The sequence below is a fragment of the Mus caroli genome, unplaced genomic scaffold, assembly GCF_978045245.1.
Source record: "Mus caroli unplaced genomic scaffold, Mus_caroli_1 scaffold_15, whole genome shotgun sequence".
In the NCBI taxonomy this organism is placed as follows: domain Eukaryota; kingdom Metazoa; phylum Chordata; class Mammalia; order Rodentia; family Muridae; genus Mus; species Mus caroli.
In genome coordinates, this window is record NW_028227270.1 from 88,963,772 (window position 1) to 88,986,177 (window position 22,406).

General features: G+C 37.8%; 1 protein-coding gene across 1 annotated transcript in view; it reads left to right on the forward strand.

Moving 5' to 3' along the window:
- The window catches only part of Gmds (GDP-mannose 4,6-dehydratase), a 531,248-nt gene that overhangs the window by 231,942 nt on the left and 276,900 nt on the right, over positions 1-22,406 (forward strand). Inside the window, exon 7 of the mRNA XM_021180416.3 lies at positions 15,382-15,509. Coding sequence (XP_021036075.1) covers positions 15,382-15,509 — 128 coding nt within the window. The remainder of the gene's footprint in view (positions 1-15,381; positions 15,510-22,406) is intronic.

Consider the following 22,406-nt stretch of genomic DNA (forward strand, 5'->3'; position numbering starts at 1 on the left):
GTTTCTCCTTTTCCACCAAAAGGAGACTTCTGCATCCCTGCTTTACTCATAGCCTGTGTCACTTGTACCTTGTTATTCTACATTGTCTTTTGAATCAAAATGTCATACTGGATTTTCTTTTTAAAGTTTAGTTTGAGTCTGACTTTTCCTTTTTAGTGTTTGATATGGAACATGATCTTTGCCAACCATTTCTTGGATGCTGAGAGTATTAGGACTTCAAGTATCCTAGTGCTTGCTCTGTTACTGATCCACACCCATTGCCGTTCCTCCTTACAATTGCCTCAGGTGGAGACACAGGCCTATTCACCTGCTCAGATTCAGTCAGGCCCTCCCACGTATTAAAGGAGGGACTTTAAATTCATTTCTCAGCCTCTGTGAGCCATGGGTTACTCATCTGTGAAACTGGATGGTAATAAACTTCACTTGGTTGTTATGGCATTAAAAGAAAAGTGTAAGTGAAGCTAGTAGCACATTATCATTACTGCCATGATCACTACAAATTTTTCACATAGAGAAATAGATTCAGTTTGTGTCTCTTCACATCTTTAAATATGACAGTAATAAAGCAGTGTAATATAGGTTGGAATACAGTGCTCTGGTATCTACTTGTGTAGCATATTCAAAGCCCTTGCTTTCATTATTAGCACCACAAAAATAAATTAAACACAGACTATTAACTAGGAATAATAAATAGGAAATCAATAAAGGAATTCATAATTCATTGAACTTGTTTGCCTGGGCAAAGAACGAAGCTTCTGGAGCTTCTTTACTGGTAATTAAATAGTTAAGATGTGAGAAAGTCGTGAATGGATATCATGCTATGGACAGAACTATGAAATCAAATCTTTCACCTCAATTTTGTTATATAGTTAACAGAGAAACTGGGATTTAAGCTATCCTAGAACTGGGTCTGTCTGTTAGTCAAAAGCTTTGCCTCAAGATGCTTGGTTTATAGAAACCATTGATTACTTCTCAATTATATGCTGATAAACAGATATTTTCATCTTCTAGAACTCTTTAACTCATAAATTTATATAATTTCTCAATCTGTTTTCTGTGCTTTTTCTTACACGTATTTATTCTGCTTTGATGAATAGCAAATCATAGGCAGTGTTTTCATGCAAGTCAGTACAGGGGAAGAGTTGTGTTACAGACTAAACTGAAGTGGTAGGCTTGTAGAATGGGTAGGAAGGAGGGAAGGAGAGAGGACACTTGTTTTCTTTGGTATTATATTCTGTATTAGTTAGCCTTCTTGTTTCTATGACCGAAATACCGGAGCAAACAATTTAAAGTGGAGGATTTATTATGGTTCATGGTGGCTTGTCCATGTGTGTTTTAGCTTCGGGCCTATGTATGTGGAGGGAGGAGTAGACAGTAGAATGGATGCATAGGAAGTGGGCAGGGCAAGACACAACTTCTAGGTACACAGCCCTAGTAACTTACTACTTCCAGCCAATCCTCTTCTCCCAATGTTCCCACCACCTCCCAAAATATCATCACTAGCTGGGAAACAAGTGTTCAACACATGAGGCTATGTGGGGTGGTTTTGTATCAAACCATTACAGTCCATAATGGTAGCATGTCCTAAAAGCAATCACGGGTGTTATTGTTTTATGTTGTTAGTTGTGTTCACACCTTCAATATTTTTTTCTAGAAAAAAAAAAGCTTTCCTTTTGCTCACTTGTTACAGCCCCATTATTGCTTCTGCAAACCCATGTGAAGCCTTCTGTACATTCCTCTCTCCGTATGCCCTTGAACAGGAAGCCCAAAGCTGTGGATACCTCAAGAAGGGGTAAATGATGTTGTAAGAAAAAAGACTATAAAACAAGTAGGAATGTCAGAAATCCCCTTCCTTGTGGTTTTGCTCTCAGATCATTCACACATGCATTCACTCTTGCATGCACACATATGTGCATGCACCCCATATCAACCATTTATTGACTGACACTGTATTTAGTGGTCAGCCTTTATTTCTAGTTATTCTTGTTCTTAGAATCAAACCCTTCTTTAAAGCAACTCAAAGTTCCAAGTTCCTAGCAACAGTGACTGCAGAGGATGCAATGCTGCTTGCTTTCCGTGGGTGAATAAATGCCCTCTGTACTCCTTTGTCTTTAGGATTCTGCATGCATTTGCTCTCTGTGACAGGAAGAAACAATAAAACCATATCAAAAGAACGAAGTAAGGTTATTATGGAAGGAGACACAGTTGCTCATTTTATAGACATTTGTCCTAATTTTCTATCAGATGAAGAATTTGAATCAAAGGCCTTTTGAAGATTTTCTTACATTGGTTACAGTCTTCATGTTGGGATGGCTGTAAGCCAACACTGTTTCTGTAGAGTTACTTTGAACATGAAATTCACAGAAAGTGACCCTGCTTTAACTTCTTAAATGTCACTACACTTCTGAGCTGGGATGGAGGCTGAAATGAAATTTTAGTCAAGGAGGTTTAAGTTTGAGCCTGTCAACTAAATGTATAAACACGTCATTCTGTGAAATAGCTGTATAAATTCTAAAATAAACCACAAATATAAAGTGATTTGTGGTAAATCATTTGTTTAATGCTAATGTCATTCCTAAAAACAAGGACTTGATTTCACAAGATGATATTTGTATCTCTGTATTAATCCCAGGAACTTTCAATTCTTAGGTATACTGAATGTGCTCATAAAGAAATTCTTGTTTGTATTTACATCAAGTTCTTCTAGTGGAGGGCAAAGTCCTGTGTAGAGATCTCCACACATAGGAAGGCAGAGAGTAAATTTACATATGTTCAGAAGGGACACCAGGTGCCTGCCATATCCAGGTAATTTCTTTGTCTTTTCCTGACATCAGTGGCCCTTTCCTGATATTGAAGTGTGCATGGGCTTGAGAAACAAGCATATCTCATTCAGAGTTTATGCATGCCTGATAATTTAGACTATCACAGAAGAAATAACAAGGGTCACTATATGCTCTATGAAGAGTTTTCTTGCAATTTAAACCACTGAATAGCTCTGACTTTTTTCTTTCCTTGCTAAGAAAGGGGTGACTGAACATCTGTCATCTGTTAGGTACCAAGCCAGCCACTGTTGAAAGTGACAGATACAATGCTTGTCCTTAAAAACTTGCATGTAGGACAAGGAAAGTAACTCTCAATGTAATATAAGAGCATGTAGTCTTTGCAAGGGCTGATTGAGGAGGACAGCAGAAGAGCAGCTCCTCCCCTTGTGGAGAGTTCAGATACCTATAGAGATGGTAACTTAAGTGTCCAGCAGTAAGGGGCCCAGTGTGGACACAGATTTTCCTGGTGAGTACAGAGCATGTCTAGAAGAGGAGAGATTTTTCTTGCTCAGGGTCAGCAAACAATATGACAAGAGTATCTATGCACTTGTCACAACTGTTAAAGGGCACATGGAAAGGAGGAGACAGTGGGGAAGTGACAGATCACATCGAAATAGGCTAGCCTTTGTGACCACTCAAGAAAGAGTATTGTGGTTGGATTTATATTGAGAAAATATGGATTTCTGTTAAGAGTTAGAAGAAAGAGATGCAGGAACAAAAATGTCAGTAGCAGTACAGGAATTCTGAAAAGAAAATGTTCAGGACCTGGGCCAGGTGGAATTGCTCAAGTTTGGATCACTGTTCTTTTTAAGACTGGCTTTAGAAATGCAAAAGCTCCTATTACATTCATGCAATATTACTAATTAAATATAGGCAAGCATGTTCATATGGATGTTCTTCACGTATAACAATGGCGGAAACTTGGTTGTTTTTTGTTGTGTGTTTACTCTTTGTCTTCTCTCTCTTTGTCTCTCTGTCTCTGTGTGTCTGTGTGTCTGTCTGTATATATGTATGTGTGTACTAGTGTTTGTTGTTAAGCTTGTTCTCAATTTTTCTAAGCTATCTGCTTCTGTGAAGCCAAAGCTAGGGTCACCAACACCTTCATATTCTCCACTGCAGAAGGAAATGGATTTCTTTTAATGCTCTTTGAAAAAGACCCAGGGAAAGTTCATCCAGGCTCTTCCTTGGCTGTGGTTGCACTCTCAGCCACATAACACAAGAATGGATTCTTTGGGTCAACACAAGGGCTGTCCCCCTGAAATACAATTTGGTGCAATCAGATTGGTAGAGTCAGGCCACTAGTGCTTGGCAAAAAGGAAAAAAGTGCAGTAATGCCCTGTGGTGTGATCTGTAAACTGTTAACTACTCTTGAGTGTGGCTTGCCAGCAGGTGTATAGAAAAACTGCTTAATGAAGAGCCCCTGAGAAGGGCAGCAGTTCCAATGCAGAGAAATGGTATAATAGGGATACGGGGTGCTTTAGACTTCAAGAGCAAATAGAAGCCTTCAGTCAACATTGGTGCACAATTCAGCTGTGGGTGTATGCTCTCCCTGCCTTGTCAGGTACCCCTAATGGAACTGTCCACGGGGCCTTCCTCCACTCCCATCCCCCTCCTTGACAGTCTGATGCCAAGAGTTTTTAATTCTCCTAGTTCAGTTTCTCCCCCAACACTAGATCTTTCCTCGCGGTGTGCAAATATGCTACTTTCTGTCCAGTCCTGAAAATCATCACCCACCTTTTAGCCTTGCAGCAAAAGCTTCCAGGAAAGTGTCATTACTGTGTCAATTGTCTATGTGAGATTTCTATTCTAGACTGCTGTTCTTTCTCTATCCCTACACTGTGGTACTGGGGATGGAAACTAGGACCTTGAACATACTAAACAGAATCCACCAGTCACATTCCAGACCTCATCATCCTGTCTTAAGCCCTATCATCAGCAGGAGTTTTTCCAAACAACTCAGAAGCTGTTTGATTTGGGAGTCACCTTTGGGCTGGCGTTCCTGTGGTCACTTCTCCATCTGTTTCTTTCATTACATAGCAGCTTCTTGGGCACTGCCTGGACTTTCCTTCTCCTCTGTTTGACCCTATATGGGTCAGTGTCAGTGAACTTGGTTTGTGGACCATTTGTTTTATTGTTCGCTTCCCTCTTGGTGGTCTCAGCCAGTGTCCCAGACTTGAAATGGATGGTTCCCAAATGTGTGCTTTCAGCTACTACCACCTCCCCACATGGCCAGACTGAGTCACACTAACTTAGGGATGAAAATTCGCCCATGCATAGTCATAATTTAAAGATTTCATAGTCATCAGCTCTCTGAAAGCTTGATTAGTACATAAAATGAATGGAAAGACTTGAAATGAGAACTTATCTGTGGGTGAGTTTGGTTTATCTGTAAATTTGCTTTGATTGCTTGGAATATATTTGTTAGGGGGTCTTCTGTTTGAATAAGGCAGAGATTTTGTCTCCTTAGGCTGGCAACTTTTCAGAATCCTTGTTTGTCTCGGCTGAGGACATAAAAGCTAAGGGATACAGAGGATTGTGCCCCAAAAGGAATTATCTGCCCCCAAGGTTAACAGTGCCAAAGTTCAGAAACTCTTAAACAAAAGTGTATGAATTTAAGTTATCTATCTGTGGAAATGCACTATTTGCTGAAAGTAGCAAAATTCTTTGCACAGCACTCTAAGCACATATTTATAAGTACTTGCCAAAAAATAGTAACTCTCCTGAAGAATGCACATTGTGAGTTGTCCTCTTTCAAGCCTGGGGTTCCTTTAAACATGCCCGCTGAATTGAGAGTACCTGCAGCTAAATAGTGTTGCTCTTGGCAAGGCTTGGTGACTGAAATGAGGTATGGTCTCTCTGATCTCAGTAGTATGCTCAGTCAGCCATGACCTTCTCAGTGTCTCTTCTTTCTACACCCTGTCTACACCAAGCCATAGCCCAGGCAGTTCTCAGTGGGATGGCCAGAGATTACCACAGGGGAATCTCAGGGCCCCAACTAGAGAGGTTCACGTGGGGTTCAGGATGAATTGGAATGACTTCATATTTGCAAACTTTTTACTTTATATAACTTGAGAATCTTTAAAATGAACTATTGGGCAATGAAATAGATTTTTTTATGAGAGAAACTACTGTTTCCTCAAATGCTATTTGAATGTTCACAGATAGAAATTTGAATATATATATATATATATATACACACACACACATACCCATGTGCAAATAAAATCTTGTGAATATATTCATATTCACATAGCAAAAATAAAACAATCTCAATTGTGATCATTCTTAGAAGTTGACTTAGCCAATTTTAGGACTGTGGAATGCAGACCTTTGAAATGCAATGGATTTGATTTGCATGTTAAGCATAAAAATTAGCACATTTTCTCTGCTACTTTTAGGGAGTCAGTATCAAAAGTCTCTTTTCACAGTCTAATCTTTAGAATAATACTAAACCACCAACCAAAGAGTATACACGGAGGGAGCTAGGATTCCAGAAACATATTTAGCAGAGGATGGCCTTATCTGACATCAATGGGAGGGGAGGGAGGCGTGATGCCCCAGCTTACGGGGATACTAGAAGGTTGAGGCAGGGCTGGATTCGCAAATAAAAACAACCCTGAGATTCCACCTCACAGCAGTCAGAATGGCTAAGATCAAAAATTCAGGTGACAGCAGATGCTGGCGAGGATGTGGAGAAAGAGGAACACTCCTCCATTGTTGGTGGGATTGCAAGCTTGTACAACCACTCTGAAAATCAGTCTGGCGGTTCCTCAGAAAATTGGACATAGTACTACCGGAGGATCCAGCAATACCTCTCGTGGGCATATATCCAGAAGATGTCCCAACCGGTAAGAAGTACACATGCTCCACTATGTTCATTGCAACCTTATTTATAATAGCCGAAGCTGGAAAGAACCCAGATGCCCCTCAACAGAGGAATGGATACAGAAATTATGGTACATTTACACAATGGAGTACTACTCAGCTATTAAAAAGAATGAATTTATGAAATTCCTAGCCAAATAGATGGACCTGGAGGGCATCATCTTGAGTGAGGTAACACAATCACAAAGGAACTCACACAATATGTATTCACTGATAAGTGGATATTAGCCCAAAACTTAGGATACCCAAGGTATAAGATACAATTTGCTAAACACATGAAACTCAAGAAGAATGAAGACCAAAGTGTGGACACTATGCCCCTTCTTAGAATTGGGAACAAAACACCCATGGAAGGAGTTACAGAGACAAAGTTTGGAGTTGTGATGAAAGGATGGACCATCTAGAGACTGCCATATCCAGGGATCCATCCCATAATCAGCTTCCAAACGCTGACACCATTGCATACACTAGGAAGATTTTGCTGAAAGGACCCAGATATAGCTGTCTCTTGTGAGACTATGCCGGGGCCTAGCAAACACAGAAGTGGATGCTCACAGTCAGCTATTGGATAGATCACAGGGCTCCCAATGGAGAAGCTAGAGAAAGTACCCAAGGAGTTAAAGGGATCTGCAACCCTATAGGGGGAACAACATGATGAACTAACCAGTACCCCGGAGCTCTTGTCTCTAGCTGCATATGTATCGAAAGATGGCCTAGTCAGCCATCACTGGAAAGAGAGGCCCATTGGACTTGCAAACTTTATATGCCCCAATACAGTGGAATGCCAGGGCCAAAAGAATGGGAATGGATGGGTAGGGAAGTGGCGGGGGGGGGGGGGGGTATGGGGGACATTTGGGATAGCATTGGAAATGTAATTGAGGAAAATACGTAATAAAAAATATTAAAAATTTTTTAAAAAAGACAAGCACAAAAAAAAAAAGAAGGTTGAGGCAGAAATGGGTGTTTGGATGGAAGAGCACCCTCATTGAAACAAATGGGAGAGGAGAGGGGGCAGAGAATGGGGGAGTTGTAGAAGGGTAACCAGGAAGGAGGATATCATTTGAAGTGTAAACCAATAAAATGATTATTTAAAAAAATAAGTCTCTATGGAAGTACAATGTTTTAAACACACTGAGACTTAACAGCTGATAATATTTTATAAACTTTGTTATTTTAAAAACATCAATGGAAATATAAGCATCACACATCAAAATGAATGGGACGCCAACTGTATAGCGTGTAATGAATTGTTGCAGTTAGAATTGGCATTCAGAACAGAAGCTGTGAAACTTCATTATCAGTTTTAGACATTTAGTATCCAGTATCTTTTATGTACTTATCCACCAAACCCAAAAATAATCCTTGACAAATTGGTCATAAGAGCAATTAGCCTTATGTCATAGCATATGATAACACTTTCCTAACTTGTGTCTACTAGCTGCATTTTCTCTTTCCTATGCCCTTGTATTTAGCCTGTCTTGTACTCATTTCTTCATGCTCTACATGCACAATTGTTTATATTTATATATATGGAATTGTTTGTATATATATGGAATATCAAATTCATCAATTTCAGTATGTATACGATTCATACATTAAGGGCAATCTATGTCTTTGGTCTTACACTGGTCTTTTTCTTCAGGTTTTCTTTTAAAAGGTGTGTGATTACAAGGATATTATGTTGATGTACCCAATGACATTACCATAGAAAGTTTAAATCACTGAGGAGTGATTTATGAGGAGTATGTACATATGTATATACACTTGCACGTTAATATACATTGATGTCAAGATCAGACATAGGAACAAAGCAAGGACACTAGGAGTTTTCTGTGGCTCTGATTTGATCCACTTTCTGATGCATTGGTGCCAGCTTAGCCTCACAGCCCTCTCTGGTCATCTGTTGTCTTACAAATGAGACAGAGTCCAGGATAGAACCACAGGCAATATGATGTTTAGCTCATAACCTCATAAGAAAATAAAAGTATAGTTGCCTGAAAATGTGCAGAAACTCTAAGTAGTTGCATTAGAGTTTGAGAATAGGTATGGACAAGAAAAAGTGAAACAAAGTTTAGCTTTATATGTGGATTTTATGTATTTGTATATCTACCTACATTTAAAAATATAGAAAACAGTTTTCTAAACCTCTAAAATGAGAGAGAAAGCAGTCAATCAATCAATCAATCAATCAATCAATCAATCAGAGGTGGCATGGCATTCTTAAACCACCCAGAACTACAGGACAGATTATTTTTCTGGACATCTGTCTTCGTGACATTCCCTTTTTACTGCAGGCAGGGGCCTCTTTTCATACTCTTACTGCTATACATGGTGGTCATCCTTGAGGAATGCTCATGTATGGCAGGGGGTAAAAGACTAGAACCCTGTTTCTTAATTAATGAAGGGGATGAGATCCCATGCATTAGTGTCTCCTGGGTCCCTTGAAAAATGAACACTGAGTCTCATAGAAAGAATAATCATTCACCTAACTTTCTCTGGCCTTTGCAGTTAAATGATCTTTACATGTCCTTTACAGTTATTAGACAGTAACTCCCGCTGAAGGCATAAGGCTGCAGTCCACTGTTAGTCAAGCTCAGCAACAGTAACAAATCAGTTGAGAATAGCTTGAAGTGCTAAAATTTTGTCATCCTACGCCAAAGAGATCTCCAGACCCTACTTCTAAGCAGGATGATGGTCTTCCTCGTAGGATTCCTTAATTCTTTTTTTTAAAGATTTATTTATTTATTATATGTAAGTACACTATAGCTGTCTTCGGACACCCCAGAAGAGAGCATCAGATCTCATTACCGATGGTTGTGAGCTATCATGTGGTAGCTGGGATTTGAACTCACCACCTGCGGGAGAGCAGTCAGCACTCTTAACCACTGAGCCATCTCTCCAGCCCTCCTTAATTCTTCTTAATTTACTGTTTTATCTGAAGTGATTTGATCCTAAAAGCATTGATGGAAACTCCAAAAACTTCATCTTTAGTCCACTGCTGTGGAGGTTGTATAAAGATAGGTGAACAAGAAAGTAAAGACCTACCTCGTTAAAAGATTTATTGTACTAACCATCAAGCATTATAACTAACAGAAGACCTTTTCATAGATGAGACCTTTGACATGTAAACTCTTCCTTGGTCCCAAGTTATGATCCCAGCTTTCAGGTAAGACAGGTGAGAAATTTCACTGAGTGCTTAGAGCATAGCTGCTTAGAACATTTCTTCACTCTTGACCCATTTCATTAGAGAGTTTTACTTTTAAGATAAGGAGCTTTTTATAGACAAGGCTGGCCTGAAACAGAGATCCAAGTTCAAAGATTAAAAAGATGTGTACTACCACACCCAGCTCACACCAGAGACATTTTTATAGAAATTCAACACATGGGCAATAATCAAAACTTACAATCATAATGAAATAAATGTTAAATAAATTGTTTACTAATGATAAGTTACAATTATTTTAAACCAGTTCTGTGTTGCACAAATTTACTATTTGTCTTAGTTTGGTTTCATTGCTATGAAAAAACACCATGACCACAACAACTCTTATAAAGGCAAACATTTAATTGGGGCTGGCTTATGGTTTCAGAGGCTCAGTCCATTGTCATCATGTCAAGAAGCATGGAAGCATGGTGGTGGAAGAGGAGTTGAGAGTTCTTTATCCTGATGTGAAGGCTGCCTTCCATACTGGCCAGAGCCTGATCACTGGAGCCTCAACGTCCACTCCCACAGTGACATACTTCCTCTAACAAGTCCACACATATTCTAATAAGGCCAGACCTCTTAATAGTGTCACCCCTTGTGGGTCAGACATGAGTCTATGGGTGCCAAACCTATTCAGATTTACCACATTGTCTACTAAAGATTCTTGAAAGTTTGCATACTAATGATATGAGTGTCTTTTTTTTTCATTTTTACTAAATAAATAAATCTTGACTTAAATCTGATAATGCAAGATCTCTCCAGATATTTGAATAAAAGCATCTTCAGTGATTTTCAGAGTTGATCAGTGTATTAATGGTAAACTTGTTAGTGCTGAGAATGCCATCCCACATATATATGTAGTAAAAAATGTCAGAAAGGTTATCTCATAAGTTATTGGAAATTCTGTCTTAATACTCAGCCTGTGTTCATTTTAATGAAAATTCAGCTACTCAAATAGTACTATTTCATTACTTTTACTTTTCTTATTTAATATTTTTATTTATCTTTAAGAATTTAATGCATTACAATGTATTTTTTTTATTACATTCATTCTTCTCCCTTCAACTTCTCCCCAATCTCTGTATTCCCTTCTGAGCTTCATGTTCTTGTTCTCTTGTTCCTCCTACTTCTAGCCCCTACTCCTGTTCCTTCTACTAATGCTTCTTCTTCTTCCTTTTCCTCCTCTTCTTCTTTTCTCCTTCTTCTTCTTCTTCTTCCTCCTCTTTTCTTTTTGTCCTCTCCCTCCTCCTCCTTTTCCTCCTGAGTCTAATCAGTGCTGTCCATAAGTGTGAATGGTTATAGTGCTCAAACTTGATTTTTATAGTCATCCTTATAAAATGCAACAATAAGATATAGACTAATTTAATAAATTCTGAGGAATGGTGCTAGAAAATGCCAAAACTCCATCTTTTCTGTAATTAAGTTATTCAGTTTCTCCAGGAGCAGAAAACTTCAGCTATATTATAAAAACATGGCAGCTCATCACAGTACAGTCACAGGTCTAAATTCAAGGATTGCATGTAGCATTTGCTGGCATAGCATGGAGTAACACTGTATCTGGAGCAGAAAGTGAGTATCATGTGTTCAAAACTAAGTCTGCAATGAATATGTGATACAATGCAAGATGTAATATCAGAAACACCACAGAGTCATTATGCATTTGGCATCTATCAGTTACCTGTACATTTCTTTTTTATGTCTTAGAGATCCATCAAATTCTTCTACTTCCCCATATCCTACTTCTTCCTCTCATGTGACCTGTGCTAGCCTGGAATTGAGGATTCGGAGCCTCAACACCCCATGTGCTGGTAACACAAATGTGCACCACCATACCCAGTTTTCTGCTTTTGGTTAAAAAAAAAATAAGTCATTATATTTTACATATAATGTGTTTGTGTTTTCAGTGTGGCAGTTTTCATAGCTGCTGAACAGAAATTCTCTCTATTGTCAGTGCTAGCAAAACTCGTGATCTCAAGCCTTGTTTCATTCTGCTCTTGTGATTATGCATTTACTTGGTACTCTTTTCTTCTACATTAGTGGCTTCATATTGAAGAGGTAACCTGATGTGATTTGAAACATGCTTATTAAGGCTTCTTGTATGAGTTCACATAAGCTGTTACCAATTACTGCTCATTTACACCTATTCTCAATCCAAGACTTCCAGAATCACACTGATTAGAAAGTCATGAAAGAAGAAACTTAATTGTTACCATTGATACTGTTACCATTTATTGTAATAATTATGGTGATGATTAACACGTATTATTTACTAATTTTATTACCTATATAAAACCCAACTTTAAGTAGTATCACAGTGTCACATAAAATGAAGCTAAAATAGACAAACTGGACTCCATCAAAACAAAACCCAGCAACAGCAAACGTGAGCTTCAGGGAGCACCACTGCAAGTGTGAAGATAGTGTACACAGTGAGCAGATATTTTATATGAATAGGCTTAGGGCCTACTTGGGAGTCTGTAGTTCAAAGATCAATAACCTAGCTATAACCTTTTCTATAGAAGATATCCAGTAAGCTTATAAAGAAATATCCAATAAGATACCCAGTAAACATAAATAAAGATGATATCCAATAAGCCTATGAAATTTCTTTGTTGAAAAGCATATGAAAATGGATTGTTGGTTTCATTAGCTTTTAGGGAAAGACATGTCAGAGTCAATCCATACCTACTGAGGTGACTATAGTAAAGAACTAGTGTTGGGGAGAACCCAGAGGAATCAAAATCCTGTTTCACAGCAGTGAAAATGTAAAGCACTTCAGCCACTTTGAAACATGGTTTACTGTTTCTTGTAGACAATGTATAGTAACTATGTGACCCAGCAGTTCTGCCCCTAGGGATATTGCCAAAAGAAATAAACATATGTCCGTACAAAGACTTATATATCAACATCTATAGTGGCTTTATTCACAATAGCTAAACAATGGAAGCAACTCAGTGTGTACCTGCTGATGGCTGAGCAAATAAAATGTATTGTTTTTCTACAAAAGAACATTAGCTATAGTTTTTGTAATGTCCTGATTCAAGTACTATGTGTATCACCCTTACTATGTTATTCTAAATGAAAGAAATAATCACAGCAGAATTATATGAAGTGTCTAGATTAAGCAAATTTAAAGATAAGTGCTTCACCTCTGGTGCTTTGGTGCACTCCTCTGTACTTCCTGACAGTAGGCCAGGCCTATTTCTTTCCAGTGCCTTATGCCCCATTCGGTGCTCATGCTGAGGTTTTCCTGGGTGGAAGGTGAATCAGATGAAGTCATATGTTCCTTTGGAATCTGAAAAATATTAGTGTGGTGGAAAAAAGCTCACTAATTCTTATTGGGAACACATTCTCATAAGTAGGTATCATTAGTTATACTCCTTTGCTTTGAGATGATAACAGTCCCTACAGTAAAGACAAACATTAACCTGGATTTAACTAAAAACTTAAATATATGGAAAATCTGTAGAATATTTAAAAAATTCAAAACTATGTCCGCTAAGTGCTTCTTAGTTTGAAAAGGCTCTTCCTTGATGGACCTCTGTGTTTTGTCAGTTACCATGGAAAGCTGGAAGTTTGATTTCCTTTCTTGCTGTTGGTAACTTTGAGACAAGGTCTTTGTGAGTTCAAGCTGACTTCAGATTCTAGTTCTCCCCCCGACTCTGAAGTGCTGAGATTTTAGCTGTGTACCACTTTGGCCCAATGATGTGTTTGGGTATTTAAGCAATTGGTTTCCCATGCCCTTCTTACTGTGTTTTTAATGCTACAACATGCTGTGAATGTGTAGAGCTTGTGTTTGAACTTGTAGTCTATGTCCTTGCCTGTGTTTAGAAAATCTATTTAGAAGTATACTCCACATTCCTATGCCAGTTTCTTCATAAATCCAAACCTTTGTCATGTTTGCCTCCATCTTCTGCCTACACAAGGAGCAGAGACAAAGTTCACCATCACATGATGTTGGAAGCCATGTATCTAAAATGTAGAAAGCCAGTAAGTGGTGTTTTCTGACATTATATCTAGATACAGAGACTTAAATAAAATCATCCCAGAGGTTCCTTTTAAGTTTATCCTCCTTTATGATAGGTAGAAATCTGGCATGCACTATTGCAGCTATTCAGGACTGTGACACAGAATCTCTTGCGGACAGATCATAGGACCAGTCTGGTCAACAAATGTTGCCTCTCCTCAATGTTTCTCTCTTTCTCCCTCCATCCTTTCCTCTATGCTCGTCTCCCTCCTTCCCTCTTCCTTATTTCCTGTCTCCCATATAACTGTATATATGGGTAGATATATTTTTGTTTTTATTTAACAAATATATATATATATATATATATATATATATATATATATATATATATATATATATATTAATGTTTTGAGATAAATTCTTTTTTCTTTTCTTTCTTTCTTTTTTTTTTTTTTTTTTTGGTTTTTGGTTTTTCCAGACAGGGTTTCTCTGTGTAGCCTGGCTGTCCTAGAACTCACTCTGTAGACCAGGCTGGCCTCAAACTCAGAAATCTGCCTGCCTCTGCCTCCCTCCCGAGTGCTGGGATTAAAGGCATGTGCCACCACCGCCTAGCTTTGAGATAAATTCTTAACTATGTAGCCCAGGGTAGCCTGGAATTCATGATCCCCTGTTTCAAATCTCCCTAATAGTGATATTACAGGTCTATAACACCATATCCAATGTGAGACTACATATCTTAAGGAATGGGTAAAGAAGAAAGAATAAAAGTAAAGATTGATGGTCATTAATCAGTACTTTTTAAAATTGTGGTTTATTCAAAATATTTGTACAAAATTCAGAAGCGAATTTTTGTAGATGACATTTACATGAAATTGGAAAGTGACCTTATAGTAAGTGTGGTACAGAGAAACTCTTGACTTAGAACTGTATGACTCTTTATATTTGGATGGATGTGCAGGTTTCTGGATGAGAGTGAGCACCACTTATTTTGTTAAGAGAAAGGCAGCCCAAAGAAAATCCTGTTGGCTTTCCTGTAACTAGTTTTACCCTGTGAACGGTTACTTTCCTCTCTCTTCCCATGGGCCCTAAAATAGCCTTATTAATAGAAATATATGATGTTTGTGTTTAAAAAAAATCAGGGTGGTCTTAGATGTCTGTCTTCCATTCTGGCATTTCCCTTTATACAACCCTTTAGAATTTTCTGTTTAAAAACTGGCATTCCAATAGCTTTTCTTTGGCCTAAAGCCTGGGTTACACATTGAAACAGCAAATTAGGAATGTTAAGACATCCTCCAAAGAAGAAATGTTTGTTATGAAAGTAGAGCTGATATGACACTTAGAATTAGACCTTCTTAACTTGTCCAAATGACAGCTAATGATCGTTCTTCTTTTTATATTGTTATTTTAGGGGGAGGTAATGGGATGAAAGAAATGCTCAGAGGCTGATACTGTGAAATGTCAAATGTACTCTACTGATAATACATCTTTTGTCTCTCTTTTAGGAGCTAATTTTGTTACTCGAAAAATTAGCCGGTCAGTAGCTAAGATTTACCTTGGACAACTGGAATGTTTCAGTTTGGGAAATCTGGATGCCAAACGAGACTGGGGCCATGCCAAGGACTATGTAGAGGTAGGAACTGACTCATTACATTAAAGCTGCCTGCATTAGTTTATACTTTAAATGTGAGGCCGGCAGTGAGAAACTTGACCTAGAAGTGGTCAGAAAGAAGCTTCTGCTGACACAAATATGGCGGCTAACTGCCATAAACTGTTTCAGTTCTGGGGCTCAGAAGTGTACACTGGCGAATATTACTTATCAAGGAACTCTTTCTCAAATTTTCTATTTTTGACCAAAATGAAAGTGCTGGCCAGTGCTTTGAATGATAGATGTGTATGTTGATGTTTATAGTATTGGAAGGTATCATGCATTTTCTAAAGTTTTCACCCTACCTGACTTAGTTCATATTTCCTTCTTTGCCACAACATTCACAAAACTACTAGTTATGAAATCTTCAACAAATAATATCCAATCTTGGTTTACTTAATCTAAGACCTTTAGATATGGAGTCTCTCCAATCCTCTTCAAGTCCTGGTGTTAGGGAGCTTTCGGTTCTGTACTAAGGTTGTAAGCAAGCGTCATACTTCTTGTCATTGCATCCCACTGAGCTCTACCCATTCTGTTATTGCGAGGTAATATGTTATAGCTAAATAGAAAGTTAACTCTGGTATAGTTAAAGCTTTCCACTCTTAGAATTCTTATCAAGATAAGCTTACCTTATCTTTGTTTACTGAGCTATGTGCAAAGAGTGTAGTTTTCTTTTTCTTTTAAATCAATTTTTCTTTGCTCTGGCTACCATGCTCTTAAATATCCATGTCAGGTTTGTGGCTGGTTTGGCTGATAAGTAGACATAAACTAGCTTGGAAGCAATGTCATCAGTTCCCTGTCATTGCACAGCTGTTCACATATTCCTGTGCTCACATTAGACTCTGTCTTAAAGGAATTTTTTCTAGAAATTGGACCCAGCATCCATGTGCAGTGATTTAATCCAAAAGAGAACATTTACAAAAGGCAGTAGATTGCAGTTCACTGTTAACACAAAGGTTAGCTTCACCTGTTTTTCCATTCTTGATTGTAACAACTAAACTTATGCATGAACTTGAGCAGGAAGTACTAGTTTATTTTATGCACATAAATTATGATTTAAAAATTAGAATACTGTAATATTTGCTTTTTTTAAAGGTAGCCTTCTAAGCTTTAATTACAAAGAAACATTTATAGTAGGTATCCTTAGATATGAGATTACTATATCAAAACTATTCAAACTTTTACAAAAGATAAGAAAGCAGAGAATGAGATGTGGATATGAGAAGCTGACCTTAAATGAAGAGAAATATTATAACATAAGCATGTTATTTTCTCAGTAGTATTCATTGGTGCTTTGCCTTCTGTTATACATCTGCATATGCTTAGAAATGCCGAGAACACTCTCTCTAAACTTATTTGCTTCAAGAATAAAATAGACTGAGTTACTTTCAATTATTTTATTATATTTTATTATTTGAACAAAGAAAGAGACTGTGTTACAACTCAGAAATTTATTAAATCTTGATAGTAAAGGAGCTACTCTACCCTCATGAACACTGAAGGAGCCCTGAGTGAGTGTGGCAGTGTGCTGTGTCACAGATGCTCTATTCAAGCCAACTGTCATTGTCAGTGCTGTAGCAAAGATGGAATATAGTCAGAGAAGGAGCCTTTGAATTAATTTCCTTTAACATGGACTCAGATGAGAAATTCTCTGGTCACAGTTCTAATTGCTACTAACAACAATCATGGATACTTTATTTAAAGCCACATAAGAGTGAAAAGAAAGATATAATACACAAAGATAAATGATTTTTTAAAAAATATATATGAATGACTGCCTCAGACATATGACATCTGACTGTGCTATGTGGCCAGATTAGATTGAGATAGGGACCCAAGCTTTCATGACTACGAACCTTTTCAACAAAAACAAGCACAAATACTTAATAACATTCTATAAAGTGGTGCCATATGCTTAAATAAAATGCTGATAACAGTTTAATTAACAAGCTCTGGCTGTAGTCCATGTTGATAGAATTTTCTGGAGTATAATTCTATCCAAAAGATATTGGATAAGCTAATTGGCAGGAGCTATTCAGAGGTATGCTGTTAGTACAAGAGGATTCATCTCCCTTGAAAGGTACCACCTTTTAAGAACCTGAAAAAAAATGTGTGAATCCTTAACAGGTTTTCATATCCAAAGCTGATGTCACTGGGGAGTTCTACTGTCCAGAGACAAATCAGGTAATATTCAAGTTTACTGAACAATGTTTTGGTGTTGTTTAGGAGCACTTGCTGAATAACATCAATGGTAATGGTAGAAATAAAAACTATGTGAAGTATAGTCATTTATGAAGTGCTTGAAATTTGACTGAGGATTTTCTATACATCATCTTGTATAATGTGCACAACATTCCTGAACAATGGGCATCACATTCTGTACAGATAACGGATCTAAGGGGACTAGGGCATAGTGTTTTGCACTGGACCGGAACAAGACTTCCAGCCCAAGCTTTGTGCCTATGCCACTATTCTCACTGGTTTATGTTGCTAAAGGGAATAGGTACATTAGCAGAAGCATCTGTATAATATTCTGTTTCCGTGGAGATGAAAGCCCAGGCTTCTCTCCTTTTTTTTAGTTCTTGCTGTGTAAGGCTGAAGAATAACAGAAGTCTGTAGGATAGTATTCTAGCAGGGATAATTCTCAAGTCTTGATAGAGCTATCCTCCTAGCTGTATCAGGCAAAATGCAGAAGCTAAGTCTCGGAGGAGCATGTAATTTTCACTCCCCTCACACATTTTCCTCCTATGGACTGCATGAGAGTTCCAATCCTTAGCATTTATAGTAAATGCTAGGAAGTTCTGCAATGGAGTAGACTTACAGAGCTGGAGAAAACTGACTTCTTCACCTTACAACCACTTCTTCTCTGTCAGGCTGCTGCTAGCATTTCATACCCCCAAAAGTCAGAGATCTCTGATAAATGTCCTGTCATCTAATTTAAGAGAAATTTAATGCTTGCATCATAATCTGGTGTATATATCTGTAAAGACATGCAAATGTTTGCTTTACAACACAGTGATGACAAAAGACAGTCAACACTGGAGATGGCATGTCAAATTTATTGTGTATAATTCTCTAAATTCAAGTCAGGGAAATGTGTGTTTACTTCCTGTGAGTGTGAATACTACATCTTTTTCAAAATGGGGAGAGTTACGACGTCTAGATATTTTACATTTTACATTTCAAAAATGTAGAAATTTTGTTACATGTGTTATCTCTCTAAATAAAGCTGCTTTTGTTTTTCAAGTTGTCTTTCTAGAAATGTTTAGTTTGCTAGAACAACATAGAAATGACAGTATTTTTAAAAAATTGTTTTTAATACTTCCCTTTAAGGTTAGCAGATTTCATTTCTAATGGAACATGTATGTTCGTCTGTGTGGTAGTATACAGAGTATAGTTTATATAGTATGTATAGTATGTGTATGTGCGATGTGTATATATATACAAAGTATTATATAGATAGATATGTATATACATGCACACATATATAGTATCTGTCTACAGAACAAAGTATATATAGAGTATGTATCATTTATATATATATATATATATATATATATATATATATGGTATATATGTGTAATTATGGTGTACACACACTCACACCCAAATGTGTATGTGTGTTTGTGTGCACTATGTTTGTGAAGTTGTGTGTGGTGTTGGAATGGAACTTTGTACCTGATGTGCTAGTGTACATCTTACCCTATGTGAAAAAGCTTCAACATTTTCAGTCTGTTGGTTTTTTCAAGTCAAGAAAAATATGAAGTCATCAGTCTATGTTTCGTATGATCAGATCTTTATAGCTTAGAAATAATGGCCTATCATTGCCTATGCTCCCAAACTAGTATGGGCTCATCTCAGTCACAGTCTTGGTCAAAGACGCCTGTCCTGTCTGTATTTCTCACCTGAATTATTCACTTTTTGACCATGAGTGTGAATGTATTTTAGATCACACAGTTAGTCTGATTTTAAACATATAAAATGAAGCACATGGCAATAGATTTAAAAACCAGGACTCAAGATACCGTGTTTGCTATGCAGCATGAGAACCACAATTCAGAACCCCAACATCAACACAAAAGTTGGGCTGGATTGGCACCTGCCTATCTGTTAAATTAAATACCTGATATCAACATTTGGCTTCCACATACATCTGCACACATATGTAGACACATTTGACCATTTATATACACATTCAACACACACAGATATATGCAAGTAGAGATGCATTAAAACTTTTTAAAAGCAGCTTATGAAGTATCTGAGTGTACCTGTATATACATATGATATCAGATTTAAGGGGATAGAAAAGCATATAGAATGGAGTTGCATATTATATAGGTAGAGAGCCTAGTGCATGGGTTAGGAAATTGTAAATCACATTTAAGGTTCTCATGAGTAGCAGTTAATCAGTCACTTCTTTTCTGTCCCCTAACCACTCCCATGGAGGAGACAAGTTTTCAATGATTACACATGGGTCTGGCCATGCACACTGAAAAAGATTGTGGTTCTAGTCCCCAAGATTAATCTCCAGAAAGAGTTAAAAGTTCTTGTCACGCTTAGATGATTCAGTCACATCCCCTGTACTGAAGATTTTTCCATCTCCTCTCCCCATATACTTGGCTACCACCTCCATTTTTGTATGTAGACCTCCAGTGCTCTACAAGGTTCCCTGCGTCCAGCTTTGCCCACCTGATGTCTACTTCCTCCCATGAATGAATGCAAACTCTGTAATTTCAATAGCAAGCTTACTTGTCCAATGCAGATAGAATATTTCCATCACATAAGATATCATCTAAGCTCACACATAGGTTTTTGTATGAAAATAACCAAATATTAGCATCCAGCACTTCACTTATACACCAGTGCATTTTGGAAAGTAAAAAATGTATTTGCAGTCAATACTGTCTTTTATATTCATGTGCTATATACACACACAAATACTACAAATATATCTTTCTAAATTTCTCTTCTCTTCTCTCTTTCATTTTCTTTCCCATTTCCTTTTTGTTTATCTCTTCTGCACTCTTTTTATTCTCTGCCTCTACCCCCACCCCCCGCAAAAAAAAAACAAAAACAAACTAAAAAACAAAAACAAACAAACAAAATACTAAAGGCAAAATCCCTGTTTTACATTCATTATCGGGCATAGTTTGGCTGTGTCCTACTTATGATCACTTTTACTGCAGGAAAGCATTTACCTAAATTACATGGTGTACTCTCATGGAACCTGGCAGAGCAGCTGGACCACAAGGGTACCCACACTGAGCCCAGGTTCCTGGGCTTAGCCTCGGGGGACCCTTTAATACAAACATTTAATTGTGCCTTTTTATCCAAAGCCACAAAACCAAAATGTTCTAAGATGAACATTCTCTTAAGTAATGAAACATACTTTACTCTCTGCCCCTATTTACTCCACACTAAGAAATGTCTCTTCTGCTTATTCTCTCCAGTGGAATCTAGCAACAACATTGTGACTGGTCTTTGGGGTCTGGGCAAGCGTTGCAGGTTCCTGGGTCTGTCCTTTATAGAATTGAAATAAAGGCTCACCCAATTTTCAGTAAAAGCTCACACAGACTGCAGAGTAACGGGGAGACTTTATCCAAAACAAAGCTGTAGAATGCAATGTCAGATTACACTTCAAGAAGTCAGGGCCTCAAGAGTGAAGAGAGGCAGTCTAGGATCCTGATTATTGCTTGGGACTTTTTTTGAGAGAGAGATGAGAGGGAGAGGGGGAGAAGAGAGGGAGAGGGAGAGGAAGAGGGAGAGAGAGAGAGAGAGGGAGAGAGAGAGAGAGAGAGAGAGAGAGAGAGAGAGAGAGAGAGAGAGAGAGAGAGAGAGAGAGAGAGAAAGTAGTTGTTACTAAGGACATAACTCAAGTGATTCTTTGTTTGGGCTGATAGGTGTAGATCATGTAGTTCTTTGCTTACTGTGCACATTTTTTCTGCATAATGAAACTGGCTTTAATCATTTTAATGCCCAATTATGCATAGGCATAAGATGGTCAGTAATGTATTCTTCCTACAAGTTTGCTTGAGGTCGCAGTGGTCTTCCATAGGCCTGGGACTATATTTCAGACTATGACTCAGTAAAGCCTTAATTTAGGGCCTTGTACAGAATGAGTGTGAGTGAATGTATGACCATTTCTTTGTAAACTGGCACCCTTTTAAAATATAAAATGAGGCATACATATGAGATATGTGCTATTGTGGATATTTGGTTACACTAAGGTATTTCTTACTTACTGAACATGGTTACCACATTTTTGTTGATGTATGATGGATTTCCAGGATTCCAGCAAGGACCTGCTGTAAAGAAAGCACAGGCATATCTGTGTAATCTTATGCTATGCCAGCTTCGTCTAACAGCAGAAAATTAGAATTTAGATTCAACTATTAGACTTTATTCTTTAATATGGTACCTGAGTTAACAGAAAAAAATGTTACATGCAAGCTTCAGTGGCCCTGATTTACAAAAATAATTAAAATTACCAAAACAGCACTAAGAAGCCCAGTGTCTCCTGTGTCTGATAATGTGGCCTGAGGCAGTTTGGAAACGTTTTTGCTGATGGGTTAGCCCAGCTTCCTGGGATCTCATTTACTGGACAGTTCCTCTAAGTAGACCTAGATTTCTATTGTAGGTGCTGTAGTCACTGAAAATCTTTCAGATTTTACATTTCTTCCCCTCTCATTTTTTTTAACTCCAACATTCAAAGTTAGGGAGTAGGTTACCTTCTAATATGGGTCTATGTTTTCAATATAATTAACATTTTACTTACAGATTCTTTGTGTGTGAGGTGCTTGGGATGGAAGCCAGGGCTCTGCTTTGCTTAAGTATGTCCTAGAACTTGGAGCTACATCCATGTAACCTTAAAGCTTCCTA